The sequence below is a fragment of the Melanostigma gelatinosum genome (genome assembly GCF_949748355.1).
Source record: "Melanostigma gelatinosum genome assembly, chromosome: 11".
NCBI lineage: Eukaryota > Metazoa > Chordata > Actinopteri > Perciformes > Zoarcidae > Melanostigma > Melanostigma gelatinosum.
In genome coordinates this window covers 4,528,412-4,555,011 of record NC_136644.1, presented here as the reverse complement: position 1 = coordinate 4,555,011, position 26,600 = coordinate 4,528,412, and the positions used below count along the sequence as shown (strand labels likewise).

The 26,600-nt window shown below is 41.0% G+C and overlaps 1 protein-coding gene across 1 annotated transcript in view; it reads left to right on the top strand.

The window, feature by feature from the left end:
* The window catches only part of LOC306784161 (zeta-sarcoglycan-like), a gene marked incomplete at both ends in the record, with an annotated part of 259,793 nt that overhangs the window by 217,086 nt on the left and 16,107 nt on the right, over window positions 1-26,600 (top strand). Inside the window, 3 exons of the mRNA XM_079278014.1 lie at window positions 3,550-3,672; window positions 5,732-5,804; window positions 25,746-25,869. Of these exons, the coding sequence (XP_079134140.1) occupies window positions 3,550-3,672; window positions 5,732-5,804; window positions 25,746-25,869 (320 nt within the window). The remainder of the gene's footprint in view (window positions 1-3,549; window positions 3,673-5,731; window positions 5,805-25,745; window positions 25,870-26,600) is intronic.

Here is a 26,600-nt window from a genome sequence, read left to right as displayed (position 1 = left end):
AAGAAAAGGATCCATCTAACAGAGGCAGTTAATTGAAAAGTGTGATGAAAAGAAGCAATAAATACCTAAGTGACAGGGGCAGGGTAGTTCAGGGAATCATGCTTTTGGTGGATAACAGTTGTTGAAGTGAATCAGAAGCACTTTATCCAGCCTCCACATCCAAACTGACTGTGATGTGCCCTTGAACATGTAATAGAAACCTCTACGAGGCTGTAATAGCCAATTCCTAGCTGTCCGTCTGTGTAAACCTCCTTACTTCTTTGACCCATCCAAACAATTAGCTTTATACACTTCCAGCAGACACAAAGCAACATTCGCATTCATTCAAACGCCATGTCTCTGGACACCAGATACATGTAATTCCAATATTTAATATAAGTGCTGTTTTGGTTTCCACCAATTCCTGGCTTTTTAGTTGTTAAATGCTCCGCTGTGTTCAACAGCAACTGTGGTCGTTGTTGCTTTGTCTGTCTGCAGTTTGGTTAATACATATTTCACTTTCTTGACAGTGGATTCCAGGCTGTGATAAAGTTTGATGGTGTTAAAACATGAGTTTATTGTTCACCAAATGAAGAAAATAATTTGAGATATTGCAGAAACTGACCTCAACTTCAACAAATGTGTTATGGCATAACTGCATTCATAAGCAGGGATGTGCATGGAGCTGTAGTTGCCAAAAGGGTTTTTGTGTGAACCATGAAAATCAGAAATGAACATGTGACAGCAGAGCATGTAGGCAAACGTGAGCAAAGCATGCATTCATTATCCCAAATGAAATGCAGTGTTTGTGTTTTGAAGTGGTGAGAAATTAAGCACAGAGCTCTGGCACCATGCTTAAAACATTGCAATGCCTGTGATATCTGCAGGGCACCCTAATGGCTCATGTCATAAGCTTTGAGTGGTTATTTTCCAGTGAGATATTCTTAAAGCTTCATCATTACTGAAAAAATCCTGCTGAGGGAGGCACTTGTGACAACAGAGGCTGATCCTGTCGGGAAGTGATTATTTAAATCAGTGCATCTATTAACATGTCTGCCTAACGAGGAGTCCTGTTGTTATTGGTGACAGCAGAATTACGTCGGTGTTATCAGTGGGATAGACATTTGCAGGGGCAAATTAATTTACCCAAAAGCACTTAATTCACACAGAATTAACATTAGCTACCTGCAGATCGCTAACGAGATGAAACTAAAAAGATCAGACAGTTATAATTCGACAAAACCACTTCTCATGTTGCTGACGATGGAGTAATGTCATTTCAAAGTGTCGAACTTTCCTTCGGATTGCTGCAGAGAGTCTTGATATTCCCTGCTTCTTGTGCTTTCTTCTTTTCACTGTTTGTCAGTGTTAACAGAACAAACATTTCCGAAGTGACTACGGCTATAATAAGCCTTTATTATAAATCCCCGGTTTAGAGGATTACTGACTGACACATCCATTTAAAACTAAACTCCAAAGAAGTTGTAAAGCATTCCAAAAACACAAAGGGAACACATCTATGGTTTAATTTTCCATTGCTACACCACATCACTCTTCATTTGCGTGAAGCAAAAGTGCTCAGCGGAGATGTTTCCGCCATTAAACAAATGACTTTTGGCCACTTTGTCTCATCGTGTTGTTGCTGGTGTGTGCACACACATATAGAGAACCAAATTGCTTTCTGTTCATCCCATAAACACTTTTTTTTTTCTTCCCAGGTTCATTTCAATTTCGCGCTAAAGCCATAGGCACAATTCTTAAGTAATTGCACATTACAGCCCCAGTGCAAAGGAGAAGATTGAGTCATAATACTAGTTAACGAACAGATCATTGTATCAGCAGTCGTCTCTTTCTGTAAATAGTCATTACACCATCAACAGTCTCATAATGTCTTCTATTACCTCTTTGTCTGATGCTGCTGCTCTTTTTCTACAGTTGGTGTGTACGTTACCTTCATTTCAGACTATGTTTTTGCAGTTGTCACTATCATCGAAGCAACACACCTCCTGCTGTTTCAGAATCGTGTATACACCTCGAATAAGACGACAGGAAGGACGACACGTCTGTGAATAAAACAAATCTTTGGAAATGTGCGAACCTGAACCCATGTTGGAAATCTTCACTGCGAGCTGCTGAGCCGAGCAGCCAAAGAGAAGAAGTTAGATGTCTGTGACAGCAACCAGCACCAGCACATCTCCAAATTATACCAGCTTCACTTTCGTTTCATAGCCACTTCATGAACTTAAACCCTCTTTTTTTTATTTCTCTCATTCACCTCTGTCCATACTCTCCCCTTTCTTTAACTTTCGACCCCCCCCCCCCCCTCCCCCCTCCTTTTACATCTGTAACGCAAATGCACACACCTTGCGTTCGGGTGATCCTTTAACAACACAAATGTCAATTGCTTTTTCACACAGTCACTGAAGGAGTGCGAGGCTTAAGGAGGGAGAGAGGGACATGGATAAAGACAGTGAGAGAGAGAGAGAGAGAGAGAGAGAGCGAGAGAGAGAGAGAGAGAGAGAGAGAGATAGATATGAGAAAAATTGCTTAATCCTAGATTGATGGCTGCTAATAAAGTTTGATTATTACTGACAAGGCACTCTGGCTTTCTAATTAACACTTGTAATAGCCTGGGAGACCAGACAGTGAAGAAAGATACTTTTCTTTTGGCATGGCAGCACCTAACAGTCCAAATCACAAAATGAGAAGACTAACAAGACCACTGTTGGTAATTTGGCAACACTGTTGGTAGATTCATAAAAATAATTTCATACATTTTTAAATCTCACTGCCAATGTTTTCTTGAAAAGGCACCAGCCACTAATCTACAATGTTTTTTCAGTTGTTGTAATCGGCAACAAAACAAAACAATCAGTCGCTTATTATCAGATCGCCAAAGACAACAGCCTCATGTCTGCTCTGAGAATGGATATAATTGCAATACGATCTATTCTGGTGATTGCCATAGTTGAGTAAATTCTCTCCATCTGTTCACTCTTTTTTATTTTGTCTTTGTGTTGTAGAACACACTTTGTTCATAAATATATTCAGAAATATGTATAACTTCCTTTTTAATCTTTCAGAATGAGCACTTCAACAACGATGCAATTTGTCCAAAATATTGTCCACAACAATGATTCATCACTTTTCTTTGTCACACCCTGCATTTCTCTTCAAAGGACGTTGTTTTTTTTGTCCTCCGGGTAAAATCATAAAGGAAAATGTAATTGAAGGTGAAAGTTTGAATTCTTAAGTTTCACAGGGACCATACCAACTCCAAACACAACGTGGCCATGTCTGTTGTTTGACTTTTAATTACAACATGTCACCACTAAGGTCCCAGCTTGCAATTCATCTTCACTGTGACAGCGTGTGTATTACACAACCTACCCACGCAGCGGGGGTTCAGAGTTCAAATCTCTCTGTGGTTGTTCAATACAAACCTTTGTGCACTAAGGGTTTTGTAAGAACCATCGACCAGATGACCCCTTTTATGTGCCTCGAATGCTCCTCTGTTATAACTCTTCACCCGGTGCCCCTCTCTCTCTCCTCTCTCTCCCACCTCTACAGGTTCAGAAATGGTGGAGGCTCACTGTCAGAGGTTTGAGGTGAGGAGTACAGATGGAGAGAGAGTTCTGTTCTCTGCAGACGAAAAGGAGATCAGCATCGGCACCGAGAAACTGAGAGTCACAGGTAGGGGTACGCGCAACTTGTACAACTCAAATTGTACTATATACTATGACCAACGTGGTGTTTATACATGTGCACAAGAATGCGCAATGCACGCATGTGGGTGATGCAATACTCCTGCCAGTGGTTTCACACTACTTCACCAATCAGCAGGTTGTGGTACCGACCCAAGATGTGCAGCGATGTGCCAACAAAGGCAGGGAAGAATAAACCACAAGCAAACATGGTTGTTAACAATTCTGTATTGTAAATAATTGAATGTTTACATGTTTTATCAAGAAGAAAACACATTTGCTAGAGCTTATGAAGTACATAGCATTTTTTTTTTTACCTTTGATATAGGCAATTGTCATGCCTCTGAAATGTGTTTGCAGTACAGATGAATTAGTAAGGACTTCCATAAGGCAGCGCGAGACAGGTCTGTTGTCTGCCACTCAGAATGCTGTCCTGAAGTGAAATGAATTCTGCGTTCAGATATCTGACAGATAACGACATCATAACTTTTATCGCTGTCTGAATTGTGATTAAAAGGGCAGTATCAATCATACCAGCGTAAAACAGGGCCTCATGGTAAAGCTACACATAAGTTGTAGATCACTGTAGAAGTCACAGTTATGACAAGCTTACGCTCATTTTCCACATTGGGCTCAGACTAATTTGTGAAACGAGGTTACTTGAGGATGCACACGGCTTACAGTACACACACACACACACACACACACACACACACACACGTTGTAGGCTGTTAAACAGAGTGCTCCTGATTAGTGCAGCCATACAAGACTTGGGTCAGCAGGCAGAGCAATTTTTGTGCTGAATCGAGAATAAAAAAAGGTTCGAACAAGTGAGAGATACATTGGGAAGTGAAAGAGGAAGAGAGGAAGAAAGCCAAAAAAGAGACAGATACATGAGAGGTCTGAGCAAAGTCAGGTGAGCATAATTGCAGAGGAAAAAAAGAGACAAAGCAATTTAAGTAAAATGAGAGAAGTGACGTTTTGGTGCACTATTAATATTTGTTTTTCGCTCTCATTTACTTATTATCTCTTGTTCAATTTGAGTGCATCAAAAGGAATGAGTTGTATATGTGTGCATTTATTTGTGTCCGTGTTTGAATGCATCACGAGTTCTGTTATTTTATTTTCCAAGAACACACAAAACCCAATTTGTGATGCGCCTGTTACTCCTGTAACACCAGGAGTAAATGCTAGTGGTTGAGTTTTCATTAAAGCAAAACATATGGTAAGCTAAGTGACCATATGACCGGTCACAGACAAACAATGGAGCATTTTAAAGGCTTTTTCCGGCTACATGAGATAACTTCAGCAAACTTCACACAGAACAATATTGGCAAAACAGCATCACCGATGTGTTTTAACCGGATATCCTCTGATCTAGCTCATCTAGATGAGCTCATCAGAAAACTGCGTTTCAACTAATAACGGCATCAGTTACCTCCAAGTTGTGGTCCTTTGGATGTACAACTGCACCGTTGATCCTGCCAATGAGCAAAGTTCTCTTGTGCAGTTTTACATTTTTAGCAGTGCTGATGTTGTAACACGCTTAGTACGGTCTCAGCGGGAGCCATGACCAGCGCTTCCTGGAGCATCTGTTCAGGGCTGCAGGCTAAAGCAGGGGCACTCGCTGCACACGCGGGGGTTAAGCACTGCATTATAGCAGAGCCAACCTTTTTTTTACCAACGATTATGTTCATACTGCATTAGTAAAATGTGTATTCGTGTGGGGGAATGTTATTCCTGTACAGCATCAGCAAAAATGTATGATTGGCTTGCAGTTCAAAGTCTCTTAAAATACTTTAAGGTTGGGGAAAGATTATGATTACTTTGAATGCTTGATTAAAGTCAACACTGTCTTCCAGTGAGAGACAGAACATAAAATGTTTTTATTGCTACTGAAATATTCAAACATAATTTATACGACACACAGAAGCATCGTGACACACATTTTAAGTGTCTGCCTCCGCTCCAGCAATAGACGTATGATGCAATGATGTGCAGGCGTTCACTCCTTTCCTTCCTTTCATCCACTCTTACTCTTTCTACAGGGAATGAAGGGGTGGTGTTCAGCCATTCCGTAGAGACATCACACGTCAGGGCAGAACCTTTCCAAGACCTAAAGTAAGTACTCTAAATGATTGTGCGGGTTTGCATGTGTGTGAGTGGGCGTGTGTGCAGTCTGCCACATTGACTCACTTTACAAGTTCCCTTTGTTGTTAATATTTTAATTGTGGTTCTTGTGAATCATTTGTGCGACAGTAACACCACAAATAACAATTTTAGGAGAAACAAAAAGTATGTTGTTGAGTAAAAATGTGAACTGCTGAGTTAGCTAGCCAGTCATGTGGCACAGTGTGCTAAAGATGTATAATCAGCTCACTGCAGACACGGGTATGCTGCTGATTGGCTGCCTGACAGGCCTGACAGAGGGAACAAAACACCTCTGGGCTTCAGTGTATAAGGGTCAGGCTTTAACCAAGTGGAGCCTTCCACTGATACAAGCACCTGAGCACATGTAGTGCACGGTGTATGCTCGGTTTCTCCTATTTACGGGAAGGCTTTATCGGCTTTTCAGCTTGTACTTGAATTCTATGAGGCACAGTTTGCATCAGACCAAGTTGCCTCACACTGTTGTGAGCTAATCAGGGCAAGTCTTGTCCAAATGATAACTGATGGAACGTTGTTGTAGATATTTTCTTCTAACAATTTGGGTAGAAAAAAGGAAGGTATGAAACAGAGTACTTGTGACCATAGGCAGCTCCTCAATAACGAAGGCTAAGCTCAGTCTGATCTAAAGGTGCTTACAATTGCAATAGCTCAGACTGTGGGTTTTCCTGTAACTGCAATAGGATGGATCACATCAGCTGAATGTATGTTTGTTCTCCACATTCCCTCTCCTGAAGCGTGTGCTGGGTGTCTGTCATGCACGTGTGTGGTTCCTTCATTACTAATGTCTCAGCTTCATTCAGGCATTGTCTGTTGACAGGACTTAGCTGAAGTAGCGTCTGGCCAGGGAGGAAAACACAAACAGGGAGGGAGGAAGGGAGGCGGAGAGGCAAAGCTGACAAGGTGACGGAGGAAACCAAGATGCATGTGTACAAGAGAAAAGAGCGAAGAGAGGAGGAAGAGATATAATTGACTGGATAGAGGGAGACGACACAGGGCTGGAGTAGGGGTGATGAAGAGGAGAATCAAAAAATAGAGAAAAAAAAGAAGACAGAGGGGCAGAGAAGGGTGACAGAGGGAAAGAGTTCAGGACGAGGGGATGGAAGTTAGTGTATAGAAGAATAGATTAAATCAGCAGCAGCAGCACATAATGGGATACAGAAAAATATGAAAGCATTTGGTGTGCGCAAAATAGCCACTTTTGTGGGAAAAATGGGGACATTTAAAATGTTGAACCGAAGTAAAAAGGCCCACTTGTCAAGTAAAAAAGTGTGTGTGTGTTTTCTGCGAGACATAGGCTGATCACACCACATGACATTATGAATCTTTAAATGTGAGAACTTGAAAGACAGTTACCTGATACTCTTCTTGAGCATTTCATTTCTTGATTCAATCATACATGTAATCAGCTTGCTAGCTGCGCCATCAATGGCTTATCCCTCTCTAAAACATTTACAGCCACCTTAACAGGGTCTGAAGTCGATTTTTTGTTTTTGTTTTTGTTGCATTGAATAAATTGCTTTGCTCAAGTTGATACTTAATTTAAGCAAATGGTTGCTAGTTAGTACTGCCTGAACCAAAGCTATCTCCCTCCATGTGTGCCACTCTTTTAGTTTAAAAGTATTCCCACGACCTTCATTCTCATTGCCCATGTTTTGCCCATGTCTTGTATGTAGCATGGCAAAAGAATGGTTGAAAGTGAAGCAAATGGAAAGTAGAGGAAATAGGACCCCATACATGCTGAGGGATCAAAGGAGAGGAGAGGAGGAGGCGTCTTGAGTGAGATTAGTTGAAGGAAACCGAGAAGTGATAGAGGGAGGTGTGGAGTTAGGTGGGGATGGAAGGATACAGGCTGGAGGAGGAGCGAGAACATTGGGTCAGTGGACGGGTCAGTGCAGATAAGCAAGGCGAGGAAACCCGCGGTGAAGGTGAGCAAAGAAAAAAGGGAAGCGCTCCAGTGACTGTTGCTACAAACGCACGACAACGGCTGTTTTCATCGTGTTTAAGACTGTTTCATATCATTAACACATCTGTGGAGTTACATAAAACGAATTATTGCAGTTAAATTGTAAATATTATATTAACCATGCATGCGCACAAAATTCATCCAATAAATACACTGACACAGCTAGAACGCATTAAGTACAACCCACCCATTAAAGTGCACAGACACACGCAAGGAATTTATGGATTAAAACCTGCATTAAAATACAAATGTATGGCGTGCATGACGTGAGACCACCTATCGCCCCACACACAGCTTTGTCAGTGCAAGCGTATGAATACATCAAGAACAGCAAGTGACATGCATAAAGTGAAACACACACACACACATATTGCACTGACCTCTCCACTGCATCACCTGCTGCAGGGTTAATGAAAGCAATAGAAAAATAACACTGATAAAAAGGCGATTACATGCTTGAGATACTTGCCCCTGTCTGTCGTCAGTCATTTGCTGTTAAATGGGAGGGAAAGAAACAACGGGCTGAAGCCGAGTCATTATCACGAGGATTTTTTTTCCAGTTTTAATATGAGGTTTGTTCGATGTTTCACAATGCTGGTAGAGATTGGATTAATACGGAAAACTTAAGCACAGGTTATCTTCTCTTTTCTGAATTCGCAGGCACTTTATTCACCCAAGATTGTAATCCCTTTCTGGTTGGAACGCTTTATCTTTCTGTCTGTCTCCTTCTTCTCGTGGTATCTTTGTCCTCATCTCCCCACTTCCTAGCTCTCTCTCTTGTTGACTAACTCTCTCATTCGCAGTCGCAATTTTGTCTTTGTCGTTCTCATTCTGTCTAGATCTTCCCACGTGTACATTTCTTCTCTCTGCCGCCATCTCCCCATTCTTTTTCTGTCTCGTTATGAAACGTAGAGCGTTATGCAGTGAAGGTAAATGGGACATGTAATGAGCGGTTTGAAGTCCATTTAAAGCTAATGATCTATCTTACAGTTTAACGTTGAGCAAGGGAGAGAGGGAAAAGGGAAACAGAAGAAAGATAGACGGCACGCACTTTACACGTGGAAATACAGGTCAATACAGTCAGATTGGATCACACATTTTACATTTAGTCACATTTGGGCAAACACGAACCAAGCAAGTTGAATGTGGGGAACAAACACTTGGCAAGTTGAAGAATCAAACTCCACAATCTTATAAAAATAACATTTGCACTGCCGCACCCTTTGTATTTGCATTCCCTCTCAGTCAAAGTAGAAGTATAGAGGCAGGCTTGAAGACGCTTAACGTGCCACTCACAGTGACCAGAGGGATGCAGTAAGGATTTTTATCATCAAGCTCCAGGAGTCTTTCAGAAGCTGAAGAGACATGAATGCAGAACAGGGAGCTAGAACCGGGTATAGTAGCACAGAAACGACGTGTTCGGCAGCCTGCTTTCCAGAGAACACTCCAGGACGGCGATGCCGTTAGTTTTCAAAGCCTTCAGTGCGATCGCCACTGAACGCCGTGTTCACACTCTTCAGCTTTTGTCAAACTGCTTTTCCACTTTAAAGTGTACGTGGAGTGGCCGGGGGGCAGACAGAAAGCAGTCGCTTTGGAGAAAAAGTGTTGTGCCTGGCATCTTTTTAAGCAGCGCACCTCAAGATCTTAGAGAATCCTTCATGACAGTTGGACAACAACAACAACTAACTGACTGAAAGTGGAGGAAGTAGCTGTAGAAAAGTTGGTAGCAGCTGTTTCTCTGATGGATGCAGCGTTTGTAGTTGTCGGTACAGTTTACTGGTAGAAGCAGCGATTCCAGCGATAAAACTGCTTTTCATTATCACTAAATGTGGCCGAGGCAGCACTTTAACTACAGAAGCCACACACGGTGTGAATGCAGCCTTAGGTAAACTAGAAAAGGTAACAATAATAACTAGACATAAAAAGCTAAATTGGAGACATATTGTCTCAGGGGATATGAGTATGAATTTGCAAAACAGAAAAAACAGGCATCAGGAATGAAAAACGTTCACTGTGCCAACACAGTAGTTGTTTAATGGGTGAGGAGCCTGTGTTTGTCCAGGCAGTGCTCGTTCTGAACATGGCTTTAATCAAACCACAGCTCAGCCCTGAGTGATATAAATCAAGACCAAAACCAGCTTTTAAACAACATTGACCAAATCAAGGACAAATTGAGCCATAAACAGACCTTTAAAACATGTTGTCTTCGCATAACCTTTGATTGTTGAGTGTTGCCATTATTGTGTGTTGTGTGTGTATCAAGGCTCCAACTTCAGGCTTTCTTTAATATTCATAGACTCAGAGAATAAACATTGACTGCTGTGGTTTATTGTGTTTTTTTCACAATTCTTGTTTTGGAATACTTTCCTTTCTCTCTCTCTCTGCTAATACTTTTTAGATTGTTTGCTGATGAAGTTTTAAGATCTGGAGATGTATTGGGAAGACCACAGTAGTCTTCTGGGGCTAATATACACTGAACACAAATATAAACACTTTTGCGATTATATATTTTCTATTATTTATTTCTGCATGATTCTTACACAGGTATTAATACACAAGTGTGCCTGAGTCTTTGAATTTCTAGCATTTTTGGACAGCACACCACTGTAGTCCGTGACTGCTTCGCAGTGGCAACACTACTTTGACAGACACGGAAATCAATGAACTGACCCAAAAAAGTTTGAGGAGTCTCAAACTGCAGCATCAACACACTGCGCTATAGTGGGCATTGGGTTACCTTAGGTCTCCAACTTCATCTGATGCTTGGCTCCACAGCAGAGAGATACAAGCTGCTGTGCAGTCAATATCTCCCTGTTTCCTTTCACTCTTTCATCCTCTTATCCCTCCCTCGGTGCCTCCTTCCCCTCTATCCAAGTCCTGGGGTCATAAGGAGGCTCCCGAGGGAGAGTTAGCCCTCACGCAAGGGCATCGGAGAAGGATTTGTGCTCTGTGCCCCCTGACATTCCCTCGCTCCATTTCCATGTATCTATCTATCCTTCCGTCTGGAAAAAAAGTTTATGAGGAACCGGGAGCCCTATCAGACTCAGGGGCATGGGAACAGATTTTATTTAGAAAGGGCTGAATATTGTCGGGTAAAAGTTTGAAAAGGGACATCGGGATAATAATTTCCTCAGATACAGTGTGCCAGATGTAAAATGTTTCTTAGTAGAAGAAACCACTATTTTTCACAAAAAAGATAATCATTCAAACACAGTGCAACGTGTATATATATATATATCTGTGACAATAGTTACTGTATTGTAACCCTAGTTCCATAAGCACAAGAAGAGCCCTCTACTGGACGCTATGGCTCATACTCTCCTCCAAACACGAGGATGCATTTGCCCAAATGTTCAGCGTATCCGTATCCGTAAATGACAGGAGGTTGTTAGTTAGTTTGTTCATCCTAATGTATTTGAGGTATTGTATTTCATGTATTTGATATAGACGCTAATTATTTTACTGTAACTGCGTGTGGCTGATTTTTTGGGGAATTGGCCTGTTATTTTAATCTGCTCCCTAACATTCTCAAATGTTTCATGGATTTCAGCAAATTCATGAACATAGCAAACCTCTTTTAGCTTAATTCAGTGGTGAAATGTAAGAGTTTTTCATTTCTACCACTAGATCAACCCCCATAACTGTCTGGGGAGAACTGCTTTATCCATCTGTTCTTTCCCAAGTGGAAAACCCCAAACACAAAGCAATTTATAACACTGGGAATGTGTTTGACCCTCCCTCCCCTCAACAACTACTCCCTCAGGGTACTACTCCTAATGAGCATGTGTTTTTCTTTCACTGGGTTTGTTTGTGCACTCATGTAGCTTCTGTTCTCACCATCTCAAGAAGCTTAGCATTGTGACATCAAACCGTCACACAGTCAAAGGAGAATGTGTTTGTGTTCTCTGTCCTTGTGTCTTTCCCTCTACAGTATTAAAACAGATCCCACAGTGAGGTCATCCCCTAGAAGAAGCTTTGATGGAGTCAGTTGTTCTTGTCTTTGTCCCTTTCTTCTGTCCTTCTCTTGTCTAATTCAGTGGTCGGGATCCTCAGTGCTGCTGGTGTGTCTTGGGCTGGTAATTGCTGTTTATTTCATTCACCTGGTGTCCCAGGTGTAAAACAGCAGCTGATTGAAGAGCAAGAACGATAGCCAGCAGGGCTCAGAGTCGTATACACAGAGAGAGAGATCCATGCTTTCAACTAAATTAAGGGCATCCTGCTTTGCCCTTGTTTCTGTCATTCGTCTCTCCATCCCAGCGAGTAAAAGACTGACCTCTCTGCGTAGATTAAAGCATTTAGAGAGAACTTTGTTTCTTCCATTACCTCCATCGTACTTTATATTGCCTTCTTCGTCCTAACCTGCTATTTAATGAATGCACGGCTGTAGTTTTCTGATTCAAAGTTTGGACCAAAAGTTTTTTTTTACATGTATTTCTGGAGTAGGTCTCTAAATGACTAAAGTGCTAATGTGACTTAATGGTTCTTGGTTCCTACGAGTTCTTGCAATTGTACCCAATTACAGACAACATTGTATGAGTCCTTGAAGTAGGGATTGGGAAAAATTGTAATGAATTTCCAAACAACTGATGTCAGAAAATAGATTTTTTTCACTTAGTATTCCTGTTTTTCACTAATGATATTTCACAGCATTTCTGCTCGGCTACATACCAGTGGATACAGACAAGAAGCGTAGACAAATATGTATTCTAAGCACATGGCGCGCTCATTATCTTGAGTATTTGAGTTGCCCAAAGTCAGAGGTTTAACAAAAGATCCACAATGCCATGAACCTAAAACATGAGAGAAGTATACTTCACATTCATGCTTTGATTGAGGTTACAATCCTCCAATGTCTAAAAGAAACAATGTCATCAATTAGGCCCACTTCTCACCACAATTCTTGAAGGCATCTCAGAGTGGAGTTTTTTCTGTGAAGCAGCCAGATGGAAGTGCACCACCTAATTAGCTTCTAAAAACCCAAAGAGTAAGCCCGCCCCGAGCTGTTTTTTGATTAAAAAGTTGGGGTTTGTGTCAAAGTATTGGAAGTCATTAAAATGTAGAAAGAGCCACATTCTCTTTGAACTGTGCCTTTGGGAAAATCTTCCCACTCGAGTTCCCATTAAACAAAAGCAGATCTCTTGCATTCTGGTTTTTGCCTGTTTTTTTGCAAAATTCACCATCTACTCTAAATATTTACAACTTTTACTATCAAATATAAGATTCGTCACCAGTCAGGTGAACCAAAACCACATCCAAGCTCCTTAAAAAAAGCACAGTAACTTTCCTACAATTTGCTGTCCTGCGATTGGATTCTTGATGCATCTAACACCTCCCTTCTCCTTGGTACAACAAGGACAATCAGCCCTGCTCTGCTCTGTCTCATATTGATTAGACACGCAGGGAAATCATTGAGAACAAAGAGGGAGAGGGAAGGCAAGCGAGTAACAAGCAAGCTCGGTTGTGGGAACGATCCATAATGTATCTGAATTTCTGTGTGTGTTTTTGTGTATTTGTTAGATTGCCATGTTCTACTCATTAAAGTAGTACTTTTGCTTAGATGTCGACGTTTGGAAAGAGGTGTCCTAGATTTTAGGGGGAAGAGCTGGTCAGGATGCTCTTCTTCCCTTTCTTGTCCCTTGTTCTGATAATTGTTACTACGCAACATCCTAATTTGAGGTCAAATATACTTGATAATGTGATGTTTACACAGCCGGCAGATATTCAAACCGTTCTGAGTCCAAACTCACCAAAGACTGATGCTTGATCCGTGGCCCGAAACGTTCAATGCCACGGCACCGTGGCATCCTGTAACGTCTGTATGAGATGATTGGGTCAAACAAACACAGGACTTTCACACAGGAGACTGCTGTTCGTGTCCTCTATAAAAACCTAGTCGATTTTGACTTGTGGACTTATTTTATCTTGCTTTTGCTACGTAACTTGAGTATTTAACGAGCAAACTTTCTGTGAGTTGTGTGACAAGATGAAGATGTTTTTAGGGAAACAGAATTGTTAACTGTCTTATGTTCAGTGGCAGCATATTTTTCTACAGTGGGAAGTGCTGCCTTTTAGTACAGCAAGCAAGTCCTCGGTCGATGGTCTGGATCGATGGTAGGGCGGGACTTTGAAGCTAGAGATTGGGATTCACACCTTCAGTCCCTCCTGAGCTATGTTTAAGGCCCGTTAGGGAATGGGAAAGGATAGACTTTGGTTAAACGCTTGTAAAATAAACTCATCCCGTTTTCTGCTTTCTAAGTGTTACTTTCTTACCCTAAATCTTACCCTAAATTTCACCAAGTGCTAAGTTGTCAAACATCCACTGCAGAGGGAATCCTTGTGCATGCTCCACACTAAAATGTAATACCAACAGTGGTATTAATTGTGTAATAAGGACAATGCTTGCTGTAAACATGTGCAGCGCTCACCATGTTGCTGTTGATGTCTCCTTTCCAATGTAACAAAGTGCTCCCACAAGTCACTGTGTGATTAGAGGGATTCTTTAATTGGTACACAGAGCTTTGGAATGACACCTCAGTAAACTGTATACGTTGTTGCTCTGTCATTGTTTGTCTTTGTTGATTGTTGTTTATCTTTATTAGTTATTTATCAACTGCTGTTTATCATTGGATGCTTTTGTACACATCTTGAGGGGAAATATGTGAGAAGAACACCCGGTTAATATTCAGCATTCTCGACATATTGCAACGCATCTGTTCCTTGTGTAAATATAAGTGTGTGTGTGTGTGTGTGTGTGTGTGTGTGTGTGTGTGTGTGTGTGTGTGTGTGCGAATGTGAACTCAGCTGTTGGGTGTTTCTGAGTGTGGGTTGCAAAGATAGACGTCTGTTAATGTCAGATTTTGCAATTGAGCCAGTTGTTCCACTGCGGGTAAAGACTATTACAAATGGCTACAGGCTGTTTTGGCGAGACACTGAAATCACAGCAGATAAATAACATCAGAGAACAAAGAAATCACACACTCGCAGATTTTCAAACACCTCGTGTGCACACATAGACATGCTCCCAATCCAAACCCGGCAACAGCAAACTGTACTGTGGCAGACATTTATGAGAATATGTGACTTAAAGGCAGAGATTTAAGGCGGGAAAGTAAAAACAAACAGTGAGAATTTGCAGTAAAACTTATCAAGACCATTATCAACTTTCATTTCTCTCATATTTTGAAAATGGCTTTGTATGAAATCTGGATTCTCACTGGATAACTTGGATTAGGATTTTAAAAACTCAAACAAACACAGGAGTTTTACCAGAATCCAGCCAGGAGGTGAGGGAAGAGGAGGAGGAATGGCGGACACGCTGATAGGACGACCGTAGGAGGGCAAGGCAATGAGGCCAAGAAATGGAGAAAAGCATAGAGATAATCTTGATCCTTATGTTTGTCTCTGCTTAGGTTTTCTTGCCCCACTCTGATCAAACTCTCTTTCTGCCGCATCATATTTCCTCTTTCCTTTCTTTTCTGTGTCCACTAGGGGGAGGGTGTGAACTATATTATCTATCTTTGTAGCTGCTGTACCTTTGGTTCACTCTCTTTTCTTCCTCCTCTCTCGTGGTCTGACTACTGGAGAGAGGAAGGAATCCACTTCTGAAACATTTACTGTACACTGTCGTGGCAATTTTGTCATCCCAGTCTGACCAGACGAAAATCTCTACAGTAATGTCACACTTTCAATGCTCAGATCTTGTTCTCCAGGAGATTGGGCCGAATGAGCCAGCCTCAGGACTCGGCACGTCTTGTTTGGAGGCGGAGGCTGCACTCTGGTGATATGAAGGTGGAGCGAAGGCAGTGTGTTCCTTTGAGACAAAACTGTTCTTTAGCCTATCGGAACGAGTTAAGAGGCTGTTGTTTTTCTCTGATGTGCATCTGAGTTAGGGAGGAGATCCGGTTCATTCTGTGAATTTGAGAGATGAGGACATTTAACTTTTACTCTTCATCTTCACATATTGTTCTAATTTATCTTGTAGCTTTTGTATTTGACCTACACTAAAATTAGCATTCTCAGAAAATCCCTTTTTTGCATCAAAAAAGAAGAAGCCAGGTTTTATTCAGACAAAGGTAATATTATACAGGATTCAGTATGATCAAACAGGAAGTCAACATGATTATAGAGTGCATGGTCAGAGGAAGGACTCTACAGTATATGGGTTCCTCCTCTCCTTTGTTTTACAAGTATTCATTTGTTCATCTGTGTATCACAGAAATCTTTCTTTGATAAAGTTTGATTAAAACCTAAAGGAAGGATGCCTCTTTCCACTGATATGCACCACAAAGCTCGGAAATATTAGAAAGACATAGAAGTTTCTGGAAACACGCTCACTAATTAAATTGAGGCCTGTATTCACTTGCCCTTAACAAAATCACAGATTTGTTCATTTGCATGCTCAACCGACACTTACACACAGTCAACAAATTAAAGTGGCAATCCTATTTGAAATAAGACCAATGATGCTTTAAGCAATGAAACATGTTTTATTTTTCATTTTTCATTCTCAATTTGGACAGACTAACTGGCTGTAAGATGAGTTACAGTTGAATGTATTAAAGGGCATAATTCATAAAAAGGGCCAGCAAGAAGTATTCTCCACACTTTGGTTACAAAATAAATAACTATAGAGGAAATAAAAAAAGAGAAAATTCTCATAAAATACCGTAACCTGGACTGAATGCAAAATACTCACTCAATTTATTTCAGTCTATGCTTCCTGTTGTTGATTCATGCTGCCTATGTTGTTTTTTTACACAAGCTTATTTCATGTCATCAGTGCAAAATGCAGCGGTGGCAGTGGTTTCTGTACATTAAAGTGGAACAGTGAGGTTAGGTCCCTTTCCCAGGGGCACTTCATCAGTTTTTATGGGAGCGGAGAGACATTCACAATCTCATTTCCCAACATATGTTCTTCCATCTGTGTTACCAAAAACGGCACCTGCTAAAGTTGCACACTTGCATATACGCCTCTAAACTGTAAATATCTGTGCAAGGACACAGTGTCTTGTCTTTGTATCTGTTGTGTTAATCCCAGCATGTTCTGCTGCGCAAATTACTTATCGAATCATCTTTAGTGCTCTGTATTTGTTATATTCTTATCTATATCCTTCTCTGTGCTGCTGCAAATACCCATCTTCCCCACAGAGATCATTATCGTTTCATCCAATCTTTAAAAAAAATACAAGATAACACCATTTGCAAGACATATTAAAGAACAAGGAGTGCAATGCAGTTGCACTACAGATGTCATTTATGCAGCGGGGTCCCGTTGCTGCCTCTTAGGAAGATATGTCTCGCCAGTGTCACACTGAGCTTCAAGTCTGCCAACGTGAACTTGTTCAAAAAGCGGACTTTTGAGCTTGCTGAGTAGCATTTCTACCAAATGAATATCTTCACGTCTGACTTCTTACACCTGAAAAGGGTTCGTTTTTCAGCTTCTGCTCCTTATCACATCATTAAAAAAGCGATGTTGCATTTACACAAGGCGTGAGCAGCAGATGGGTAAAAATGGGCTGTCGTCTTTTTATCGTCTTTGTGAAGAAGCCCTAATGTTTCTCTGCTCAGATGTGTTTTCTGTCAGGCAGCTTTCTGGGATACTGAGACAATGCTAATGAAGCAAAGCATAGACTGCCCCGCTTTTTTCTGACCTCGTATCTACAATTAGGAGTAAAGCAAGTACACGTATACCTTTCTCCGTTTGCCTGTATTTGTTCATGTGAATTTTCTTTTGTTTGTTTTTGGATCCCTTATCTTTCCTCTGTTTGTCACAGAAATAGTGATTCATGGCGGTGTTCTAGTTTGTTTTTTTGTTTTTTCTATCGTTCCAATCTTTTACGTTCCAGACATTTTAAATGACATACTGACATGCAAATCATGAGGTAATAATTAGATTCGTCAGTCAGAAGTGACACTATCAAACCTCGTCAAGGTTTCAAGTGATGTAGCCTTGAAGTAATAAGATGCAGACAACAGAACACGTTGGTTATTTTGTAACAAGATGTGCTGGTCAGATGAAGGTGTACCGTGTATTTACCATATTCACCCATGGACGAGACACGATATTGTGAACTTTCACATGTGTTCCTCCCGTTTCTAGCAAAACGAAGTCAATGAACAATGAGTGAAATGGCTGCAGTTGCGGCAGAGTGAAGCTAGTCTTTCGCTACTGATTCAATTATCAGCTTGGCGCCCCATCGGATGCACAAAGGCATGAAATTGCTTGACATTTTTTTCTCCTTACGCACTCTGCCGTTAGCCATTTCCTCGGCTACATTTCACAGCGAGGAGGACAGCGGGAGCTTCCGAACGTCGCTTTGGAGTAACTCAGGCATTTGTCAAGCAGTGCGTTGTGTAAAGGTGAACAGATGTACGGGATGTTGGATGTTATGGCAGGACACAAACACACAAATTGTTGTGAGAAGTGTGAGATAAAGTGACTGCAGATGAACATATTACTACTCCTACTATTTATTAATATCCAAGGTCAAATGCAACAAGCATACACACACACACACACACACAAATTATTTCCAGAAACGCAAACCTCTAATGTACCTTGACTCTCTCCTGTCTCACCTCAGTAACTCAGTAGGGACTTTTATAACTTTTTAAAAAAACAGCCCAAGGCTTTCTCTTTTCAGTTTTATTTTTATTTTTTTTATTTTTTTACACCTGCAGGATTCATGGCGCAGTCTCACTGCAAAACACAGGATGCTTTATAAATGCCATATTTCAGTATTCTGTCTTGATTTAACTCTTTAAAAGTCAAAGGCCGTCGCTTTTCCTGTCGTTGGCCTTGTTTCAATGCATCACTCACCACCACTTTTTAAAATTTAAAAAGTTTTCAAAGAGCTCATGGATGGTGGTTTGACGGTGGCACCGGGGGCACCGGGGCAGGTGACGGAGCATTTAGCGTGAAAAGGTTAAAGGGTTGCGTCCCAAATGGCAAGGTGGCGATAAGGTGGTTCTGACGAGGAAAAGGGCAGGATGAATGTCAGCCAAGTCTTCTGGGAAATATAAATCACAGTAAAAAGCCCGGATTTCAACATTTCCAGGTAGATCTTTTTTGCACAACTTCCCATATACACCCTAACAGCTTCCAGAGGATGCGTGGATGTGTTGGATGTGCTTCACAGTAAGGCAATGACTGTCCACAAAATCATCAGCTTCTCAAAATTATACAGTCGGGCTTCACTTCAACAAACTGAAAGTGAAGAATGAGGATACTTTTGAGGTAAGGAGAGGTAAGAAAAATATAAACTACATCAAATACCTCATCCACTTCTAAGATGACTTTGAGCAAGCTGATGTTTTGGTTATATGGTATTTGTTTAAAATGTCACAAGCCACTATTCTAAAAATGATGCTTGGCCTTTGCAGCCAAAATGCCACATCGGGAGCTGGAAAATAAAAATTCAAATACAAAAAGAATCTTAAAATGGTGTTTGCAAAATGTTCCTTCAGATTCTTGGAACAGAATTTGAGTTATGAGTGCCCAGGATGCGATAAAAAGTAACTCAAAAGGACTGTGATTTAGTATGCAGTAGGACGAGCACAAGTGTAGATAATGAAACGAATGAGGGCTGAATTCCATTTAGCTGCTTCGCTTACAGGCTCCAGGTATTTGCATGCTGGCTCACTGTTACTGCTCTCTGGAATACTTGAATAGAACGGAGTCGTTTTTATTGTTATTACTATCACCTGTGCTTTTCCTGCTGGTACAAGAGATTATGTCGGCCGGAAAAAAGGCAGTTTCGCATAAGCAGAAGTTAGTTTTTTTCAATTGCTAAAACACTGAAACCCATTGGCTGAACAAAGTTCTCAGTTGCCTGAACTCATTTAGCTCATTGTGCAGTCTGTTGTCAATACCTTAAACTGTTTCACATGGTGAAACACAATTTGCAGATCTCACTTAGACTTTTCTGCAAAACTCTAAACACATTCTCAGTCTCAAAACACATTCTGCACTCGAATGCACATGTCATCCATACTGGTAAACACAAGTGGCAACAATCAAATACAAATAGAGAACACATGTCATCGATTAAACACAATCACTCAAAATTGATTTCACTTGATGTGACACAACCAATATTAGCCAGTTTAGAGAGCAAACAGGTGGTTGAAGGTGGGAAGGAGAAAGTCTGAGAATGGATAGAAGAAACAATGAGAGGACAAGGACAAGCACGCATGTGAGGTGAGCGATGAAGAGGAGGAGGGCAAGAAAGAGGAAGAGGAGGACGAATAGGAAGAGGAAGACAAAGAGTGGAAATATCTGATGAAATTCGAGCAACAGTCATAGACCATGTTACTGGTTGCAGGTTCATATCAACAAAGAACAAGAATTACAGCAAGAGGATTCAGAAGTTTTGTAAATAGTGCTTGAAGATGAGGTTTTGTGTTTAAAGTTTTGAGAGAATGGGTGACCGTTTCAAGAAATGTGTCTTAGCAATCGAGAAAAACTGTAATGGCTTTTTTTTTCAGCAACCCTCAGATGAATGCAGGCAGGAGTAACACAAATGAAATAGGTTTAGATGAGATTAGGTCCAACTTCAGGGCCAAGTGTTTGTCAATTGAACACTTTTATATTTTAACTCTACAAACTGACCCCAGAAGCCCCGTACACCAATGTAGTCTTTAAACATAATGCAAATTAGTAACCCATTAAGTGAATACAGTCGGCAGTAGCAGTTATGACAACATTGGAGTTAAAATTAAACTATGATATGAAATCACACGGTGAAAATGAAATTTCAGGAATTTGTCTCCTCTCTTCGTCTTTTCATTCTTCTGTCTTTCTTTTTGAATATCTTAGGCCCTCCTTTTCTTTCTTTCTGTTTTTCACTAGAAATGAATTGAGATTAAAAAAAAAACATTTCATGTTGATGTATTTCTGCCCTGCTTATCTTGTCAGGTTGGACAAATATGTTATAAAATGGCCTTGTCGCCGCTGAAGGTCAAAACAGATCTATGAGAGAGAGAGAGAGAGAGAGAGAGAGAGAGAGAGAGAGAGAGAGAGAGAGAGAGAGAGAGAGAGAGAGAGAGAGAGAGAGAGAGAGAGAGAGAAATAATGTAAAAATTGGAAGCAGAGACGGAGGGAAGACATTTTTCTCAAATAATAATGAATTGCAAAGATAACAGCTCGGCTGCAGACTCCTGCTATCTGCACCATGAGAAACACACAACCCCACAGAGGCCTGACCAGAAACTTTGTGTGTGTGTGTGTGTGTGTGTGTGTGTGTGTGTGTGTGTGTGTGTGTGTGTGTGTGTGTGTGTGTTTGTGTGTAAATATATGTATTTATGACTGTCTATGTGTGTCTTAAAAATACTATACACATGAAACTGAGCATTTGCAGAACTTCATGGGTTTTACTTTAACAGTTGATCGTCACAAGATATGGTCCTCAGGTCACTGAAAGTGGGCGATACGGACATTTCCTTGTGTGTGAGTGTGTTTGTGAAAGTTTAGTAGGACAAAGAGTCCGCTGGGGTTCCACTTTGAGCTAAATGCTAATTTCAACATGCTAACCTGCTCAAAAAGAGAATGGTATAATACTGATAGTAAGCAAGTGTTATGTTTACAGTGTTCACCATCTTAGTTTAACCTGCTAGTGTGCTAAAGTGTGTCACTTGGCGCTTAAGACAAAGTACAGCTGGGGCTGATGGAAATGTCATTTAGTTCTGTAAGTATTTGATGAACCAAAGTATAGGACAAATTAAATTTTGAGCAAATGATGGCACTAAATATAAAGTAGGAAGATCACCAAAGTCATTATGAATAATCATGAGGGGGACATGGATGTCTCTATCCAATTTCATGGCAAACAATTCAATAGTTGTAGAGACATTTCGCTTGAAACCACAAACGTGTTTCACATTCATTTCTGTGGGAAATTGAATGGCAATCCATCTAATAGTTGTTGAGATAATTAAGTCTGGACAAAAGTGGTGGACTGACCAGTGTTGACATATCTTACTTATCTACTTAAAGTATATTATTAAAGAGTCATTCATCTCAAATATATATACATTTTAACCAGAGTTGAGATCTAAAGCGACTTTTGTTTGTACTAACAAGTACGAACGAGACAAGAGTCCACAGCCAATACCAGCAGCTCTGTGAGGCTGCACTTAGACACAAAGGTGCTTTGGGTTCAATGCTAATCTAAACATGGCAACTTGTTCACATCAATAATGCTAACATACTGATTTTTAGCAGGTAATGTTTACCAGTCATTGTCTTAGTTGAGCGTGTTGGCGTCTTAACGTTTGCTCTTCATAATTAAACACAAATTACAGCTGAGGATACCCATTGTTTCCCAAAACATTTTTAAGACACTATTGTCCTCAAATCCCTAAATTAACAAGTAGTTCTGAGGCCCATAGGTATTCGCTGATACCTCAAGTACACGAGCCACAGACACATTCATAAATTAAGAACATCATCATTCACAGAGCCGTAATAAAGTACACAGCATTAACACTGGCCTCCAGACTATCATCCAACACATCAATTATCCAAAGTTAATCAAGTTGAAACCGCAAACCCAATTTTTCAGCTGTTAATCGATGTTCATGCCAATTTTATTATGGAGCCCATTCATCCTGGTCATGCTCAATGCATCACACAGCAGCTTTTTTTCTTGGGTTTTCTGTTGCCAACTACACTGACAGTGACGGAATTGATTTATTCTTGCGGTTAGGAATTGAAGACATCATCATAAAAGTTACAGAATCTCCCAATCGGACACTTACATTTCCCTCCTGCTCCTCATTACATTTCTCCGTGAGTGCATTGGCTGTATATGAGAAGTCACTATGATGTCAACCATTGGTTTGTCGACTGATATATATATATATATATATATATATATATGAATACTTGTGAATACTTTTTACAGAGACCTGTAAACACACCGTTACAGTAGTCCAGTCTGCTGAAGATAAATGCGTGGACAAGTTTTTCCAAATCCTGTTGAGACATAAGTCCTCTAATCCTTGATATATTCTTCAGGTGATAGTAGGCTGATTTTGTAATTGTCTTGATATGGCTGTTCAGGTTGAGGTCTGAATCCATAACTACACCTAGATTTCTGGCTTGGTTTGTGGGTTTTAACATCAGTGACTGAAGCTGAGCGGTGATTTTCAATTGTTCGTCCTTGGTACCAAAAACAATTACTTCTGTTTTATCTTTGTTTAATTGAAGAAAATTCTGGCACATCCAGTTGTTGATTTGTTCAATGCAGTTACCCAGCTCTTGTATGGGATTATAGTCCCCTGGTGACATAGTTATGTCACCAGGGGACATGCAAATGAATAATAGGACACGTTTGTTTGGTCGCCTGTCTGTCTCTGGCTTTGTTTCTCCTCTTCCTAACCTCTGACTGCTGCAGCATACGCACTGTTTTTACAGGCCCAATGTAAATTGTCTGCTTCCAGCACACTTGTTATCACTTGGATGCTCAGTGCACAGCAGCGTGTAGCTTCCCTCACCTTTTAATCCACCACATGACTCCTCTACACCTCCGGTAGCTTTACCTTCAACCCAGAATAAATACCACAGTTAGCTCTGACAAACAGCAAACTCAGACATGCTGATTGAATAAATGGTTTGATTTGTAAAGGTCTTTCCGTTACACTGAACAAAGTGCACTGCACAGCGTCATTTAGTCTGATACAGACTCATAAACGTCCATTTTCATTAAAATAAAAGTAGCAAATTAGGAGGATGAGATGACAATATTCTGATGCAAACCCGCTTCCAGCATTTTCTTGAAATCAAGTGGCATTATGTCGTCATGCTCTTCTTCAGCTTGTTGCAACTTAGTGAAAGAAAAGTCCAAATCCAATGAGTCCGGATTTGGAATTAATGAAATTAAGTTCGTCAATCAGTTGGTGTTTCTAAAAAGCCATATTTTAAAGACGCAACACTCAATTGAATGGCTTCTCGGGGTGAATCTCTTTTTCCAATAGCATAAACACCCTGGGAAAGAAAAGCAGCAGAAAATGAGCAATGTTGAGGCAGAAATATCTCTGAGTGCATGTTCATTACGCGGGGGAACCCAAACACACACAACAACTTCCAAGGGAGCTTTTTCCTGTCTGCTAATGTTTGCTTCTTCAGATGGAAACACTGAAATTAAGAATTATGATTTACCAAAGGGCCTGTGCTGCGTTGATGTTGAACCCAAAAGCAGAACTCTGACAAATAATGGAAACTGTTTAGTGCAGTTTTATTAGAGTGAGATGAGGTTTGGAGAGTTTTACGGTTGAGCGGGGCAGACTGGTGTGTGCTGGGCGAGGCAGGCAGACAGAGATCACGGGAAGGGAATGAGCTTTTAGGCACAGGTAAACACAGGGTCAGACCGTTTTCAGGAAAACCTGAGAAAATGAGCTTAAGCTTGGCGTTTCAGTACTCCTTTAGTACCACATTGGGGAATGCAACAATTAGGTGAAGACTGGAGAAGAGTTGGGATAATTATACTGCAAGAGCTTGATGACAGGATGGACGAACACACACAGGCAGTGAGAGAGAAAACAAACAGGGTGTCCACAAGACACACAAGAAGAAACACCTGGAATGACACAGCTGGGACCATGACGAATGCACATTCCCTCCATCGTTGAAGTGAAGGACGTTAACAGAGGAAGCTTGGTGCGATCACTCCTTTGGCTGAGGCACTGACACTTGTTTATGTCTCTGTTTGGCCACGGACTGGACGCCCGTTATAAATTCAGTTAATCTACCCTTGTGGCTCGTCCCTTCAACCTTTCATTCGGGGATGCGAAAGCAACTTTCTGAAGTACCCTCGAGCAAAGCTTCTCTGGAAAAGTGGCGTTATAGCAAAGCATCTTTTTTTTTCTTATTTGATATTTGTTGTGAGCGTGCTGTTTAATTTGTTATACTTACACTTCATAAATTGTAATTCTGTCTGCCTTGCCGGAAGCGCTCTATTTAATTTCACTTGCCAACGTGCCCGTGAGCGAAGCAATGTGCTTATCTAACACCACCAAGCTGTTTAATCATCTCGCATTGTTTTCAACTTTGAGTCGCGGCCTTGGCTATTGACCCCTTGCGCTCCAAGGGGAGTGATGCCAACCATGGCCGGAGCACTTTGGAGCAGTGCAGTATAACAGTTCTGTATTCTTAATATTCATTCTTGTAGGTTTTTCATCAAAGGCAAAGTTAAGAGTTGCTCCACAGTAAAATGATGAGAAATGAGACAAATAAAAGTCAGCGAGAAGTCAGCATGTTCAGTTCACTCTAAGCCAACCTAAGCTGAAGGCCTTTATGTGTTGGGCCGCGAACAATTCACGAAATGACTTCGTGTTGCTGAGCCAGAAACCCTGAGAGGTTCAAATATGTCACTGAGCACCTTCGGAATCTGATCATTTAGGCAGCTATAGATACGCCTGATAGTTTAATAAAATGTTCCAAAAGTATTACATTTGTTAAGAACATGAAGGGGATGATATCTTACTGGCTTTTTTATCCAATATATCTACCTGCAGTAATTGTGACAGTCAACCCTTTTCACATATCTTGAGTCATCCAAATCCAACTGGATTGATGAAGTTCAAAAGGGTACAATGTAACAAAATAGCACTTACTGATTTACTCTTCAGTTTCAAGTTGTGTATTCAAGAGGCAGCATGTCGTTTAATGTTTAACCTCATGTAACTCTACGGAGGTCTTTATTGCAGACTAAACATTGAATTAGGGAGTCTTGTACAACCACAGTCTTCTGCTGCTTTTGATTGAGCAGCAGGGGGATTGAGAACCTTGTTCGCAGTCAACTCGTTATTGATCCTGTGGTAATACTCTCATGGTAGCAGAAGTATCAGGCTCCTGTTCATACTATATATATGTCTCTGCAGGTGGGTTCCCACAGCTTCTAGCATGACTAAAGTGTGTTTATGGCTCTCAGGCTGGAGTCGCCGACTCGGACCCTGACCCTTGAGGCCCCCAGAGGGGTGGAAGTCAATGCTGGAGTGGGAGACTTTACGGCGTCCTGTAGGAAAGACCTCCTCCTGCAGTCCTCAGAAGGAGAGGTGAGTGTGTTTCCATCTAGCGCTTTGTTTGTGCCTGCGTGTGTGTGCCTGCGTGTGTGTGTGTGTGTGTGTGTGTGTGTGTGAAAATGTCTGTGAGAATGAAGTGATAAATATGTTTTAGTATGTCTGAGAGAACAGTTCATGTATGTGTCGATGCTGTGGTGTGTGTGTGGGTATTTGCTTGTGAAAGAAATATACACAAATAGCTATGTTCACGTGTAAACACAAACTAGCAAAACCCAGTGAGGTGTGTGTGTGTGTGTCTTTAGACTGTGGCACTCTATAGTGTTGGGCCCGCTTCATTAAAGTACCTTATTAGGCTAATGAGCGTCATCAATCCAGGCGACCTTGTCCTCCTTTTCTGCCCTCCTCCTTTCTTCCACTCTTCTGTTTGGGAGAAGTGACTTCATTAAAGCTGGTTTGATGAGGTTCCCTGTCAGTTGCTGCTGTGCGTGTGCTGTGCGTGTGTGTGTGTGTGTGTGTGCGTGTGTGTGTATATATCATTGTTAGCCTGCTATTTTACTGTCAAGCACAGAAGCAGACTTAGCCATTATCCTTGTGTGTGTGTGTGTGTGTGCGTGTGTGTGTGTGTGTTTGTGTATTCATCAGCCTGCCATGTTGCATGTTCGCTGGAGCATAGTGTGTCATTAACTCAGTAATTAACAGAAGAATGGCCCCCGCTCGTTCGTCACTATCACTGTCATTGTCAGTCACACGCACAAACACACCGT